This window comes from Petromyzon marinus, chromosome 69 (genome assembly GCF_048934315.1).
Source record: "Petromyzon marinus isolate PM22_M1 ecotype Great Lakes invasive population chromosome 69, UKy_Petmar_22M1.pri1.0, whole genome shotgun sequence".
Lineage (NCBI taxonomy): Eukaryota > Metazoa > Chordata > Hyperoartia > Petromyzontiformes > Petromyzontidae > Petromyzon > Petromyzon marinus.
Genome location: NC_133735.1, coordinates 4,089,502 through 4,106,547, shown reverse-complemented (window position 1 = coordinate 4,106,547; position 17,046 = coordinate 4,089,502). Strand labels below are relative to the sequence as shown.

General features: G+C 52.7%; 1 protein-coding gene across 3 annotated transcripts in view; it reads left to right on the top strand.

Annotated features, from left to right (window-relative positions):
• The window catches only part of KLHDC4 (kelch domain containing 4), a 37,952-nt gene that overhangs the window by 12,127 nt on the left and 8,779 nt on the right, over positions 1–17,046 (top strand). For all 3 annotated transcript variants that reach the window (XM_076055008.1, XM_076055009.1, XM_076055010.1), the window contains 3 exons: positions 3,886–3,978; positions 7,066–7,261; positions 8,116–8,188. In XM_076055008.1, the coding sequence (XP_075911123.1) occupies positions 3,886–3,978; positions 7,066–7,261; positions 8,116–8,188 (362 nt within the window). The remainder of the gene's footprint in view (positions 1–3,885; positions 3,979–7,065; positions 7,262–8,115; positions 8,189–17,046) is intronic.

Genomic DNA, 17,046 nt, shown 5'->3' with positions numbered 1-17,046 from the left:
GCCCCCTACTGTGCCAACCTGCTGTGCTTTAGCCACCCGGCGTTCCGCTCGTTGTTGTGAGCGTCGCTCCTCCACCCTCCGTTGTTGTTGGAGGGCGACTGCCTCCAACTGCCCAGTAGCATCCTTCACGAGCCTCCTCCACAGAGGCCGATCTTGACACCGCTGGTACCAGTCATCGGCAAGTCCACTCAGCTCCACGTCCTCCTGTACCACATCACTCCATCTCTTCTCTAGCCCGTGCCACGCCCGCTTAGCCCCCTCAATCCGGCCAAACAAAAGCTGTTTCGGCATGCGGTGGCTGGGCATGCGGGCTACATGACCCAGCCATCGCAGCCTTGCCTGCCGGAGGAGCTCACCGATGGGACCCTGCCCAGATCTTTCAAGGATTTGTGAGCTCCTCACACAATCCAGTCTGGTTAAACCCAGGATGGATCGTAGGCAGGCCAGCCTAAATGTTTCTAACCGGCGAAGATGTTCCACCAGGGCGGTCCACGTTTCGCAAGCGTAGAGAAGGGAGGGAATGACCGTGGCCGAGAAGACCTGAAGCTTAGTGCGGAGCGACAGACCAGGTAGCTTCCACACAGCGTTACGCAACCAATGAAAAGATATTGCCGCTCGACTGATTCGGAGTGAGACCTCTGCTGTTAAACTGGAGCCAGTCATAAGCACACTGCCCAGGTATGGGAAACTCTCCACTCTCTCCACAACTGCCCCATCACCGATTGGGAGTTGTGGGGGTGGAGTGTCCGATGGTACAAAATACCCAGGCAGGTGCTTAGTTTTGGTGGGGCTGATGGTAAGGCCCCACCTCTTAGTGGCACGCTCCAGTCTCAGCAGCAGCGTCTCCAACTCCTCCTCTGACTGAGCAGCTATTACCAAATCATCAGCATACATAACGTGGTTGAGCAATAGGGAGCCATCCCTTGACCGCACCCGGGCATCGATTAGCCTCCCATTATATCTGTACCATATGGAGATTCCCCCGGTACAGCTATTGAAGGCTTCACGAACTACGTGGTCAAAATAGATGTTAAATAATGTGGGAGCCAGAGGACATCCCTGTCGCACCCCAAGGTGTACAGGGAATGGCTCTGACTCCCGGCCACGTAGTTTTACCCGGGCCCGCTCACCATCATGAAGGTCCTTAATGATCGTGAGCAGAGGGTCAGGTACTCCAAAAGCACGAAGAACGACCCAGAGCCCAGGCCTACTGATGGTATCATAGGCCTTGACCAGGTCAATAAAGCAGAGATGTAGGTCTTGTTGGAATTCCCTACACCTCTGCTGTAGCAGACGGACAGAAAATATGGCATCTGTGCAGGACCGCCCTTTCCTGAAACCGCATTGGGGCTCCGCAAGCCTCTCCTCAGCGTGCCTGGCAAGGCGATGCTGAATAATCCTTGCCAGGACCTTTCCCGGCACACTGAGGAGTGAGATGCCCCTGTAGTTGTTACAGTCTGTGCGGTCCCCCTTCTTAAAAAGGGGGACCACCAGGGCATCCTTCCAATCCTGCGGAACCCGTCCAGTGGTCCAGACTGTTGTTATGATGTCATATAGGGCAGTCTGTGCACAAACGCCACCCTCCCTCAGCATTTCGCTTGGGAGATCATCTCTGCCCGCTGCCTTTCCTGGTCTCAGACTCCGGATCGCCTTCAATACTTCCTCAGCAGATGGAACCTCAGCCAGCCACTCACAGGGGGTGACTTCATCCAATATTTGAGGCACCGCAGCCTCAGCAGGGTCATCCTCACTTTGTGCCACGATGTTTTCCTGGCTGAGGGATTTTCCCTCCCCCAGGACCTCACAGAAATGCTCAGCAAATCTGCGAACCTGTTCCTGGGGGTCGGAAATTGGATCACCGTTTTTTCCCCTAATGATGGTAATAGGTGTGGCGCTGCAGGTTACTTTTTTGATGGAGTTAAATAGAGATTTGTGATCACGGGCCACTGAGGCAGACTCCATCTCCTCAGCAACCCGCGACCACCACCCATCCTTGCAGCGCCTCACGGCTCTCCGAACCTCCGAGCGAAGGCTGCGGTAAGCCTCCTCATTCTCTGACGTGGGATTCTGTAGCCGATGACAGTGGGCCTGTCGCTTTTTCTCAACCATCCTGAACAACTCCTCTGTCAGCCAGGGTGCCTGGGGAGGTCTGGACCGCGTACCCAAAGCAGCCATTGCAGCTGCATGAGTCACAGTCCTAAACCTCGCCCATTTACCCTCGACATCAGGAGGAGTCGGGGACGATGCCAATCCCAGCCGCAAGCGATGATGAAATTCTCGCTTGCAACTTTCATCAGATAACTGAGACCAGGCCACTTTAGGTTGGAATGGGGTCCTGGGTGTACACCCACCACCGGAGTGGAAGAATGGCAGGCGCATCTTACAGATGACTAGTCGATGGTCAGAGGGCAGATCAGCTCCACGGTAGGTCCTGGTGTCAAGGACATGGGCTCGCATTCGCTGGTCCGTCACTATGTAGTCCAGCAGATGTTCTTGCTTGGACCCGGCATGCATCCATGATGTTGTGTGGATGCGCCGATGCCGGAACAGCGTGTTGGTAATTACAAGCCCATGGGCTGCACAAAAATCTAGCAGCCTCCTACCGTTGTTATTGAGCTGATCTGGCCCATGCCCTCCAATCACTCCAGACCAGGTGCCAGTATCATGACCAACTCGGGCATTGAAGTCACCCAACATGATGACTCTATCCCGAGGGGCCACTTTAGCCAGCACCTGTGACAGGAGGTCATAGAAGGCATCTGACTCATCGGCTTTGCCTGCATCCCTCCACGGATGTTCATCTTCGGTGGGGGCATAAGTAACCACGACCACCATTCCTCGCCTCCGGTTGATGGGAAGGCGAGCCCAAAGTAGCCTGGGGCTTACAGCTTCCCACACCTCACCGCCACGCTCCCACGCCCCCTTCATTCTTTTGTTCAAAAGAAGACCCACACCCTGTTGTTTGGCAGTCTGCTGCCCCGAGTAGAGGACTGTCCCCTCATGGTGGCAGGAGCCAGAGCCGGTCCACCGGACCTCCTGAATGCCGCATAGATCCAGGCGGTACCGGTCCAGCTCCCGACAGAGGAGTGGCAGCCTCTCCTCTGCAGTGAGCGTTCGAACATTCCACGTGGCCACCCGTAGTGGCTTTTCGTTGTTTCTGGAGTAGCCCCGAGGGTAGGTATTCAATCTCCTGGCTCCGCCAATTGGGGTTTGGCCAGGAGACGTCATAGACGCCTGGCCCCCCGGGGCCTCCGGCACAAGCTTAGTTGTTACATATTTCAGTTTAATTCGTGGTTTCGTGGTAATTAATTGAAGGTGAAGGGGTTACCAGCCCCTCGCACCCGTCCAGAGCCCCCGTTTAGCCCCTGTGGTGGACACATATGCCATGAGGGGAGGAGCCAATCAAAATTGGATCTCCCCCCACAGCGCTGTCCACGACAGAGTTGCCCGTCCGGCACCGCGAGGAGGTAGGGGGTTGTTTTGCCGGACTACACACACGCTCACCCACTCACCCACACGCTCACCCACACGCTCATCCACTCACCCACACGCTCACCCACACGCTCACCCACCCGCTCACCCACTCACCCACACGCTCACCCACTCACCCACATGCTCACCCACACACTCACCCACTCACCCACACGCTCACCCACACGCTCATCCACTCACCCACACGCTCACCCACACGCTCACCCACACGCTCACCCACCCGCTCACCCACTCACCCACATGCTCACCCACTCACCCACACGCTCACCCACACGCTCACCCACTCACCCACACGCTCACCCACACGCTCACCCACTCACCCACACACGCTCACCCACACGCTCACCCACACACTCACCCACACGCTCACCCGCGTGTCCACGTGTGTCCCAGGGCGCCTGGGGGTCCGTCTAAGCGGAGCGGCCACCGCATGGCTGCCTTCAAGCGCCAACTCGTGCTGTTCGGAGGATTCCACGAATCGTCGCGGTGGGAGGGGCGGGGGGGTGCCGCTGACGTGTGTGTGTGTGTGTGTACCACGTGTACTATAATGACGTGTGTGTGTGTACCACGTGTACTATAATGACGTGTGTGTGTGTGTACCACGTGTACTATAATGACGTGTGTGTGTGTGTACCACGTGTACTATAATGACGTGTGTGTGTGTGTGTACCACGTGTCCTATAATGACGTGTGTGTGTGTGTGTACCACGTGTCCTATAATGACGTGTGTGTGTGTACCACGTGTCCTATAATGACGTGTGTGTGTGTGTACCACGTGTCCTATAATGACGTGTGTGTGTGTGTGTACCACGTGTCCTATAATGACGTGTGTGTGTACTATAATGACTGTGTGTGTGTACCACGTGTACTATAATGACGTGTGTGTGTGTGTACCACGTGTCCTATAATGACGTGTGTGTGTGTGTGTACCACGTGTCCTATAATGACGTGTGTGTGTACTATAATGACTGTGTGTGTACCACGTGTACTATAATGACGTGTGTGTGTGTGTGTACCACGTGTACTATAATGACGTGTGTGTGTACCACGTGTCCTATAATGACGTGTGTGTGTACTATAATGACTGTGTGTGTGTACCACGTGTACTATAATGACGTGTGTGTGTGTACCACGTGTACTATAATGACGTGTGTGTGTGTACCACGTGTACTATAATGACGTGTGTGTGTGTACCACGTGTCCTATAATGACGTGTGTGTGTGTGTACCACATGTACTACAATGACGTGTGTGTGTGTACCACGTGTACTATAACGAGGTGTATGTACTATAACGAGGTGTGTGTGTGTAGGGACTACGTGTACTATAACGAGGTGTATGTACTATAACGAGGTGTGTGTGTGTAGGGACTACGTGTACTATAACGAGGTGTGTGTGTAGGGACTACGTGTACTATAACGAGGTGTATGTACTATAACGAGGTGTGTGTGTGTAGGGACTACGTGTACTATAACGAGGTGTGTGTGTAGGGACTACGTGTACTATAACGAGGTGTATGTACTATAACGAGGTGTGTGTGTGTAGGGACTATGTGTACTATAATGACGTGTGTGTACTATAACGAGGTGTGTGTGTGTACTATAATGACGTGTGTGTGTGTGTACCACGTGTACTATAACGAGGTGTGTGTGTGTGTGTGTACTATAACGACGTGTGTGTGTACTATAATGACGTGTGTGTGTACTATAACGAGGTGTGTGTGTGTAGGGACTACGTGTACTATAATGACGTGTGTGTACTATAATGACGTGTGTGTGTACTATAATGACGTGTGTGTGTACTATAATGACGTGTGTGTGTACTATAATGACGTGTGTGTACTATAACGAGGTGTGTGTGTACCACGTGTACTATAACGAGGTGTGTGTATGTGTGTGTAGGGACCACGTGTACTATAATGACGTGTGTGTACTATAACGAGGTGTGTGTGTATACTATAATGACGTGTGTGTGTGTGTGTACTATAATAACGTGTGTGTGTGTACTATAATGACGTGTGTGTACTATAACGAGGTGTGTGTAGGGACTACGTGTACTATAACGAGGTGTGTGTGTACTATAACGAGGTGTGTGTACTATAACGAGGTGTGTGTAGGGACTACGTGTACTATAACGAGGTGTGTATTATGTGTGTGTGTACCACGTGTACTATAACGAGGTGTGTGTGTGTGTGTGTGTAGGGACTACGTGTACTATAACGAGGTGTGTGTGTGTAGGGACTACGTGTACTATAACGAGGTGTGTGTGTACTATAACGAGGTGTATGTGTAGGGACTACGTGTACTATAACGAGGTGTGTGTGTGTACTATAACGAGGTGTGTGTGTGTGTAGGGACTACGTGTACTATAACGAGGTGTGTGTGTACTATAACGAGGTGTGTGTGTGTAGGGACTACGTGTACTATAACGAGGTGTGTGTGTAGGGACTACGTGTACTATAACGAGGTGTGTGTGTGTACGGTAACGAGGTGTGTGTGTACTATAACGAGGTGTGTGTGTAGGGACTACGTGTACTATAACGAGGTGTGTGTGTGTACTATAACGAGGTGTGTGTAGGGACTATGTGTACTATAACGAGGTGTGTGTGTAGGGACTATGTGTACTATAACGAGGTGTGTGTGTAGGGACTACGTGTACTATAACGAGGTGTGTGTGTGTACTATAACGAGGTGTGTGTGTAGGGACTACGTGTACTATAACGAGGTGTGTGTGTGTACCACGTGTACTATAACGAGGTGTGTGTGTAGGGACTACGTGTACTATAACGAGGTGTGTGTGTGTAGGGACTACGTGTACTATAACGAGGTGTGTGTATGTGTGTGTGTAGGGACTACGTGTACTATAACGAGGTGTGTGTGTACTATAACGAGGTGTGTGTGTGTAGGGACTACGTGTACTATAACGAGGTGTGTGTGTGTGTAGGGACTACGTGTACTATAACGAGATGTGTGTGTGTGTGTGTGTAGAGACTACGTGTACTATAACGAGGTGTGTGTATGTGTGTGTGTGTGTAGGGACTACGTGTACTATAACGAGGTGTGTGTGTGTACTATAACGAGGTGTGTATGTACTATAACGAGGTGTGTGTGTGTAGGGACTACGTGTACTATAACGAGGTGTATGTGTGTGTGTGTGTAGGGACTACGTGTACTATAACGAGGTGTATGTGTGTGTGTGTGTAGGGACTACGTGTACTATAACGAGGTGTGTGTGTGTGTAGGGACTACGTGTACTATAACGAGATGTGTGTGTGTGTGTGTAGGGACTACGTGTACTATAACGAGATGTGTGTGTGTGTAGGGACTACGTGTACTATAACGAGGTGTGTGTGTAGGGACTACGTGTACTATAACGAGGTGTGTGTGTGTGTAGGGACTACGTGTACTATAACGAGGTGTATGTACTATAACGAGGTGTGTGTGTGTGTGTAGGGACTACGTGTACTATAACGAGGTGTGTGTGTGTGTGTAGGGACTACGTGTACTATAACGAGATGTGTGTGTGTGTGTGTAGGGACTACGTGTACTATAACGAGATGTGTGTGTGTGTGTAGGGACTACGTGTACTATAACGACGTGCACGTGTTCGACTTGGACTCGCTCACCTGGCTCCGGCCGCTCGTCTCCGGCACTCCGCCGTGCCCACGCTCCGCTTGCCAGATGTGGTGGGCCACTCCGCCGTCAGCCAGCAGCGGAGCTGCGGCCGCCAGCCCGCCCGGCCTGCTAGTCTACGGAGGGTACAGCAAGATGGTGCGTGGGCGGTGACGTGCGGAGTCTGTCGGGGAGCGGTGGGGGGGGGGAGATGTCGTCACCCGTTTAGACCACCGCCATCGCCACCAACAACAACACCGCAACCACCGCCGCCAACACCACAACCACCACCACGGCCACCACCAGCAACACCGTCGCCACCGCCGCCACCGCCACCACCACCATGGCCACCACCACCACCGTCACCACCACCACCACCACCACCGTCACCACCACCATCACCACCACCACCACCACCACCGTCACCACCACCGTCACCACCACCACCACCATCATCACCACCACCACCGTCACCACCACCACCATCATCACCACCACCACCGTCACCACCACCACCACCGTCACCACCACCACCACCACCGTCACCACCATCACCACCACCACCACCACCGTCACCACTATCACCACCACCACCGTCACCACCACCACCACCGTCACCACCACCGTCACCACCACCATCATCACCACCACCACCACGACCATCGTCACCACCACCGTCACCACCACCACCACCACCATCGTCACCACCACCGTCACCACCACCACCACCGCCACCGCCACCACCACCACCGCCACCGTCACCACCACCACCACCGCCACCCAATCCAGACTCTCCGCGTCACGTCAACAACAGTCGCCCTGATGGGTAACTTGGAGCTGAGCTCACTGAGGGTCACGGTCGGCACTGCCATGCCACGGACCGCGGCAGTGTGTGTGTGTGTGTGTCACTGTGTGTGTCACTGTGTGTGTGTGTGTCACTGTGTGTGACGTCACTGTGTGTGTGTCACTGTGTGTCACTGTGTGTGACGTCACGTGTGTGTGTGTGTGTGTAGAGAGTGAAGCGTGATGTGGACAAAGGCGTGGTGCACACAGACATGTTCCTGTTGAGCCCTGACTACAAGCAAGGTGCTGACACACACAGTGACACACACAGTGACACACACACAGTGACACACACAGTGACACACACAGTGACACACACACAGTGACACACACAGTGACACACACAGTGACACACACACACAGTGACACACACAGTGATACACACACACAGTGACACACACAGTGATACACACACACAGTGACACACACACAGTGATACACACACACAGTGACACACACACAGTGACACACACACAGTGACACACACACAGTGATACACACACACAGTGACACACACAGTGACACACACAGTGACACACACAGTGACACACACACACAGACATGTTCCTGTTGAGCCCTGACTACAAGCAAGGTGCTGACACACACAGTGACACACACAGTGACACACACAGTGACACACACAGTGACACACAGTGACACACACAGTGACACACACACAGTGACACACAGTGACACACACAGTGACACACACAGTGACACACACACACAGACATGTTCCTGTTGAGCCCTGACTACAAGCAAGGTGCTGACACACACAGTGACACACACAGTGACACACACAGTGACACACACAGTGACACACAGTGACACACACAGTGACACACACACAGTGACACACAGTGACACACACAGTGACACACACAGTGACACACACACACAGACATGTTCCTGTTGAGCCCTGACTACAAGCAAGGTGCTGACACACACAGTGACACACACAGTGACACACACAGTGACACACACAGTGACACACACACACAGTGACACACACACACAGTGACACACACACACACACAGTGACACACACAGTGACACACACACAGACATGTTCCTGTTGAGCCCTGACTACAAGCAAGGTGCTGACACACACAGTGACACACACAGTGACACACACACACAGTGACACACACAGTGACACACAGAGTGACACAGATTGACACACACAGTGACACACACAGTGACACACACAGTGACACACAGTGACACACACAGTGACACACACACAGTGACACACACAGTGACACACACAGTGACACACACACACAGACATGTTCCTGTTGAGCCCTGACTACAAGCAAGGTGCTGACACACACAGTGACACACACAGTGACACACACAGTGACACACACACAGTGACACACACAGTGACACACACAGTGACACACACACAGTGACACACACAGTGACACACACAGTGACACACACACACACAGTGACACACACAGTGATACACACACACAGTGACACACACAGTGACACACACACAGTGACACACACACAGTGATACACACACACAGTGACACACACACAGTGATACACACACACAGTGACACACACACAGTGATACACACACAGACATGTTCCTGTTGAGCCCTGACTACAAGCAAGGTGCTGACACACACAGTGACACACACAGTGACACACACAGTGACACACACAGTGACACACACACAGACATGTTCCTGTTGAGCCCTGACTACAAGCAAGGTGCTGACACACACAGTGACACACACAGTGACACACACAGTGACACACACACAGTGACACACACAGTGACACACAGTGACACACACAGTGACACACACAGTGACACACACACACAGACATGTTCCTGTTGAGCCCTGACTACAAGCAAGCTGCTGACACACACAGTGACACACACAGTGGCACACAGTGACACACACAGTGACACACACACAGTGACACACACAGTGACACACACAGTGACACACACACACAGACATGTTCCTGTTGAGCCCTGACTACAAGCAAGGTGCTGACACACACAGTGACACACACAGTGACAACAACAACAACCGCCATTCGCCACTAAGTGGCGGTGACGTCACCACGACGCTTGTGCCAGGCTATGTGCACCCTGAGGCCACGTGAAGTGTCGAACGCCCGCTGGCAGTAGGTCACGGGGCAGACCCAGGTGCCACGGGTCGACTGACTGAGATGACTGGCTGATGCACCACCTGTGCCCCCTACTGTGCCAACCTGCTGTGCTTTAGCCACCCGGCGCTCCGCTCGCTGTTGTGAGCGTCGCTCCTCCGCCCTCCGTTGTTGTTGGAGGGCGACTGCCTCCAACTGCCCAGTAGCATCCTTCACGAGCCTCCTCCACAGAGGCCGATCTTGACACCGCTGGTACCAGTCATCGGCAAGTCCACTCAGCTCCACGTCCTCCTGTACCACATCACTCCATCTCTTCTCTAGCCCGTGCCGCGCCTGCTTAGCCCCCTCAATCCGGCCAAACAAAAGCTGTTTCGGCATGCGGTGGCTGGGCATGCGGGCTACATGACCCAGCCATCGCAGCCTTGCCTGCCGGAGGAGCTCACCGATGGGACCCTGCCCAGATCTTTCAAGGATTTGTGAGCTCCTCACACAATCCAGTCTGGTTAAACCCAGGATGGATCGTAGGCAGGCCAGCCTAAATGTTTCTAACCGGCGAAGATGTTCCATTAGGGGGGTCCACGTTTCGCAAGCGTAGAGAAGGGAGGGAATGACCGTGGCCGAGAAGACCTGATGCTTAGTGCGGAGCGACAGACCAGGTAGCTTCCACACAGCGTTACGCAACCGATGAAAAGATATTGCCGCTCGACTGATTCGGAGTGAGACCTCTGCTGTTAAACTGGAGCCAGTCATAAGCACACTGCCCAGGTATGGGAAACTCTCCACTCTCTCCACAACTGCCCCATCACCGATTGGGAGTTGTGGGGGTGGAGTGTCCGATGGTACAAAATACCCAGGCAGGTGCTTAGTTTTGGTGGGGCTGATGGTAAGGCCCCACCTCTTAGTGGCACGCTCCAGTCTCAGCAGCAGCGTCTCCAACTCCTCCTCTGACTGAGCAGCTATTACCAAGTCATCAGCATACATAACGTGGTTGAGCAATAGGGAGCCATCCCTTGACCGCACCCGGGCATCGATTAGCCTCCCATTATATCTGTACCATATGGAGATTCCCCCGGTACAGCTATTGAAGGCTTCACGAACTACGTGGTCAAAATAGATGTTAAATAATGTGGGAGCCAGAGGACATCCCTGTCGCACCCCAAGGTGTACAGGGAATGGCTCTGACTCCCGGCCACGTAGTTTTACCCGGGCCCGCTCACCATCATGAAGGTCCTTAATGATCGTGAGCAGAGGGTCAGGTACTCCAAAAGCACGAAGAACGACCCAGAGCCCAGGCCTAGTGATGGTATCATAGGCCTTAACCAGGTCAATAAAGCAGAGATGTAGGTCTTGTTGGAATTCCCTACACCTCTGCTGTAGCAGACGGACAGAAAATATGGCATCTGTGCAGGACCGCCCTTTCCTGAAACCGCATTGGGGCTCCGCAAGCCTCTCCTCAGCGTGCCTGGCAAGGCGATGCTGAATAATCCTTGCCAGGACCTTTCCCGGCACACTGAGGAGTGAGATGCCCCTGTAGTTGTTACAGTCTGTGCGGTCCCCCTTCTTAAAAAGGGGGACCACCAGGGCATCCTTCCAATCCTGCGGAACCCGTCCAGTGGTCCAGACTGTTGTTATGATGTCATATAGGGCAGTCTGTGCACAAACGCCACCCTCCCTCAGCATTTCGCTTGGGAGATCATCTCTGCCCGCTGCCTTTCCTGGTCTCAGACTCCGGATCGCCTTGAATACTTCCTCAGCAGGTGGCACCTCAGCCAGCCACTCACAGGGGGTGACTTCATCCAATATTTGAGGCACCGCAGCCTCAGCAGGGTCATCCTCACTTTGTGCCACGATGTTTTCCTGGCTGAGGGATTTTCCCTCCCCCAGGACCTCACAGAAATGCTCAGCAAATCTGCTAACCTGTTCCTGGGGGTCGGAAATTGGATCACCGTTTTTTCCCCTAATGATGGTAATAGGTGTGGCGCTGCAGGTTACTTTTTTGATGGAGTTAAATAGAGATTTGTGATCACGGGCCACTGAGGCAGACTCCATCTCCTCAGCAACCCGCGACCACCACCCATCCTTGCAGCGCCTCACGGCTCTCCGAACCTCCGAGCGAAGGCTGCGGTAAGCCTCCTCATTCTCTGACGTGGGATTCTGTAGCCGATGACAGTGGGCATGTCGCTTTTTCTCAACCATCGTGAACAACTCTGTCATCCAGGGTGTCTGGGGAGGTCTGGACCGCGTACCCAAAGCAGCCATTGCAGCTGCATGAGTCACAGTCCTAAACCTCGCCCATTTACCCTCGACATTAGGAGGAGTCGGGGACGATGCCAATCCCAGCCGCAAGCGATGATGAAATTCTCGCTTGCAACTTTCATCAGATAACTGAGACCAGGCCACTTTAGGTTGGAATGGGGTCCTGGGTGTACACCCACCACCGGAGTGGAAGAATGGCAGGCGCATCTTACAGATGACTAGTCGATGGTCAGAGGGCAGATCAGCTCCACGGTAGGTCCTGGTGTCAAGGACATGGGCTCGCATTCGCTGGTCCGTCACTGTAGTCCAGCAGATGTTCTTGCTTGGACCCGGCATGCATCCATGATGTTGTGTGGATGCGCCGATGCCGGAACAGCGTGTTGGTAATTACAAGCCCATGGGCTGCACAAAAATCTAGCAGCCTCCTACCGTTGTTATTGAGCTGATCTGGCCCATGCCCTCCAATCACTCCAGACCAGGTGCCAGTATCATGACCAACTCGGGCATTGAAGTCACCCAACATGATGACTCTATCCCGAGGGGCCACTTTAGCCAGCACCCGTGACAGGAGGTCATAGAAGGCATCTGATTCATCGGCTTTGCCTGCATCCCTCCACGGATGTTCATCTTCGGTGGGGGCATAAGTAACCACGACCACCATTCCTCGCCTCCGGTTGATGGGAAGGCGAGCCCAAAGTAGCCTGGGGCTTACAGCTTCCCACACCTCACCGCCACGCTCCCACGCCCCCTTCATTCTTTTGTTCAAAAGAAGAGCCACACCCTGTTGTTTGGCAGTCTGCTGCCCCGAGTAGAGGACTGTCCACCCCTCATGGTGGCAGGAGCCAGAGCCGGTCCACCGGACCTCCTGAATGCCGCATAGATCCAGGCGGTACCGGTCCAGCTCCCGACAGAGGAGTGGCAGCCTCTCCTCTGCAGTGAGCGTTCGAACATTCCACGTGGCCAACCGTAGTGGCTTTTCGTTGTTTCTGGAGTAGCCCCGAGGGTAGGTATTCAATCTCCTGGCTCCGCCAATTGGGGTTTGGCCAGGAGACGTCATAGACGCCTGGCCCCCCGGGGCCTCCGGCACAAGCTTAGTTGTCACACAGTGACACACACACAGTGACACACACAGTGACACACAGTGACACACACAGTGACACACACAGTGACACACACACACAGACATGTTCCTGTTGAGCCCTGACTACAAGCAAGGTGCTGACACACACAGTGACACACACAGTGACACACACAGTGACACACACAGTGACACACAGTGACACACACAGTGACACACACACACAGTGACACACACAGTGACACACACACAGTGACACACACAGTGACACACAGTGACACAGTGACACACACACACAGTGACACACACACACAGTGACACACACAGTGACACACACACAGTGACACACACAGTGACACACACACACAGTGACACACACACAGTGACACACACAGTGACACACACACAGACATGTTCCTGTTGAGCCCTGACTACAAGCAAGGTGCTGACACACACAGTGACACACACAGTGACACACACAGTGACACACACAGTGACACACACAGTGACACACACACAGTGACACACACAGTGACACACACAGTGACACACACACACACACAGACATGTTCCTGTTGAGCCCTGACCACAAGCAAGGTGCTGACACACACAGTGACACACACAGTGACACACACACACAGTGACACACACAGTGACACACAGTGACACACACAGTGACACACACACAGTGACACACACAGTGACACACACACAGTGACACACAGTGACACACACACACATTGACACACAGACACAGTGACACACACAGTGACACACACACAGTGACACACACAGTGACACACACAGTGACACACAGTGACACACACACACAGTGACACACACACACAGACATGTTCCTGTTGAGCCCTGACCACAAGCAAGGTGCTGACACACACAGTGACACACACAGTGACACACACAGTGACACACACACACAGTGACACACACAGTGACACACACAGTGACACACACACAGTGACACACACACACACACAGTGACACACACACACAGTGACACACACAGTGCCACACACACACAATGACACACACAGTGACACACACAGTGACACACACACACACACACAGACACGCACACAGACACGCACACACACGACACACACACACGCACACACACGACACAGAGACACACACACACACACGATGTGTGACTATAAACAAACTCCCCTTCCTTACCCATGATCCTTTGCTGCTGCCGCCCCCCCGTTGTATATATTGGTTGTGAAAATTTTGTTGAAAATAATCAAAATTAAATGGAATTAGAAGTTTACGTAATTATCCGAAATTATGTTAATCGATGCAATTATGCGCATAAATTACGCTAATTCGAGATAAATTTTTACTTGTTTATGCGAGTGGGTATGATGATGCTAATGCAGGCCATTATGATAATCAGGCCCCGCCTTGCTGACGAGGGTCGGATTATCAATCGGGATCATACAATTAATCGTAGGAAGTTATGCCGGTGTGATGCAGGCATGCCAGAGTAACTCGGCTTCGTTTCCCAGGTTCGTATTAACGCTCGGTATAGTACAATTACCCTCGCTTTAACATTTGCTGTACAAATTTCAAATCTCAACGCAGGATACAGTTCTCGTGAATGAGGTGATTACGCATGAACTCGCGAAGAAACACGCGGGCACTTCGGCTTTGAGCAACTTTATTCCAAGCGAAACCTTGACTTTATAACGCGCAAACTCTCACGCTTGGAATTGTCAACACGGTGCCAACGCAGTAGCCATCAACGATGGCGTTGTTTCACTCTGGCAACTGCACCCGCGATCAATTCCACCGCGTAACGCGAGCTCAGTTGGCGGGAGGAAGAGAATCGTTAAAACAAACGCATGCACGCTATTCTACACAAAAAACCTTAACACTCTAATATGCAAATTCGCATACTTGAAATTGTCCACACGGTACTCCCGGATGCTCATTCATTGATCCGTATGCAACCCTCAATGCAATTCTTGTCACGTTGTTAACAGGTTAGCAGGACAATTGATGATTATGCAGGGTAACCCGAGCATGTACGGCAATTAGGAACGAAAGGTCCTTAAAATTATTCGACGATATTCATGCTAAAAGGCACTCAAACAATTATTATTCCCAAAGGCACGAATATACGTCAATGGATTCATCGGCAAGATTATGCCGATGAATCCATTGACGAATGACCGAGATACTCCTGAGTGACCGTATCCGCGTAACTCGATGGGCAGCAAAATGTTCTCCACGATCAGTTGATCTTCTCATGCACTTTGTAATTAGTCTTAATATCGTGTGGGTGCGGTGGGTTGCCTCTTTGGTAAATTCTCGCAGTGAGCAGGCGACGTTAGCGTCATGGGTTTGTGAAGGTGGGGGGAGGGGCATGCGAGCAACGGCTGGTTCCCTCTTATCGCTCGGCGTTGGACGTCGACTGAAGGTTCTCTCCGCCGCTGGATGAGGAGCCGCGCCGCACGCGCTCTCTCCGTGGCGATCACGCTCTGGTTCGCCGACCCTTTTGCTCACGGGCGGCTGGCCAGGCTCTTTCCGCCGCTGGATGAGCCAAGTCGGCACACGCTTGGCCGCTGCTTCGCTGGCAGCCGATGTCGAATCAAAGTCCTTGAGCGGCACTTCGCCTTTCAGCTCTGAACTCGCACTCGGTGGCACATCGCCACTCTGCCAGCCTCGCCATCCTGGGTCGATGGCGGGGCCCGTGGGAGCCTGCCGCTCGCCGCCCCCTGCTGTGCGTGTCGTGCCGCTGTTTTATCCGGAAAAATCTCCCCCCCTCTGCGCGTCGCTTGCGATCTTTGATCATTAAGTCCAGCGCAGTGTGTACAGATGGCCCCCGCGATAATTAATTTCCCTCGCTCTGGTGTTCAATTCCTGCTCTCCCGCGCTGCGGGAAGACAAAGGCGGCCGGGAGGCTCCTTCCCATGGAGCACAGTCTATCGTGGCTGTGTAAGCCCGTCCCATTCCGCCTCATTCCTTCTCGATAACCCGTGATGTAACATTGCATCGTTATTATCTGTTTCTGTCCCCAAGATTTGCGATTTAACATTGTATTAACTTTTGCTCCTCGCCTGTGTCCGGGCTATTATGCACGAGTTATCATTTCTGACTGCCAGAACTATTCTTGAGGCTTCGGTCATTTAGTATCGAATGAATAAATGGGTAATGATTCACTGATTCAGATTGCGGCCTGGTTTTTAATTGGAGTGAGTGCGAGGCTCGATTAATGTTAGCTTATTCTTGTTGTTGAATTTCGAACCTTGACCGTTGTTTCGATAGCAAATGAGAGGGCAATTGTTTAAACTCGCTTGTCCCTGGCGTCGGTTTGTCTACCCGCTCCCGGAGGAAGTTTTTGATGCCCGGAATTTCCCTGCCGCTTCGCGAGTGGTTCCTTGGTTTATTACCTTTCGTGGGTCATCTCCTGGCGGTCTGTTGCTTGTGTGTCCCCCCTTTTACCCCGGAATTTCTAGTTTCATGGCCCTGTTACGACCTCCAGCCGCTGTTTGCTGGTCCTTGTCGTGGCGGGTGTTAGTTATTTGTTTATATTTAAAACAATTACCGGCAAGTGTTATTAATTTTGGAAAAGGCCTATAGATACAACACCTACCCCCCCCCCCCCCTG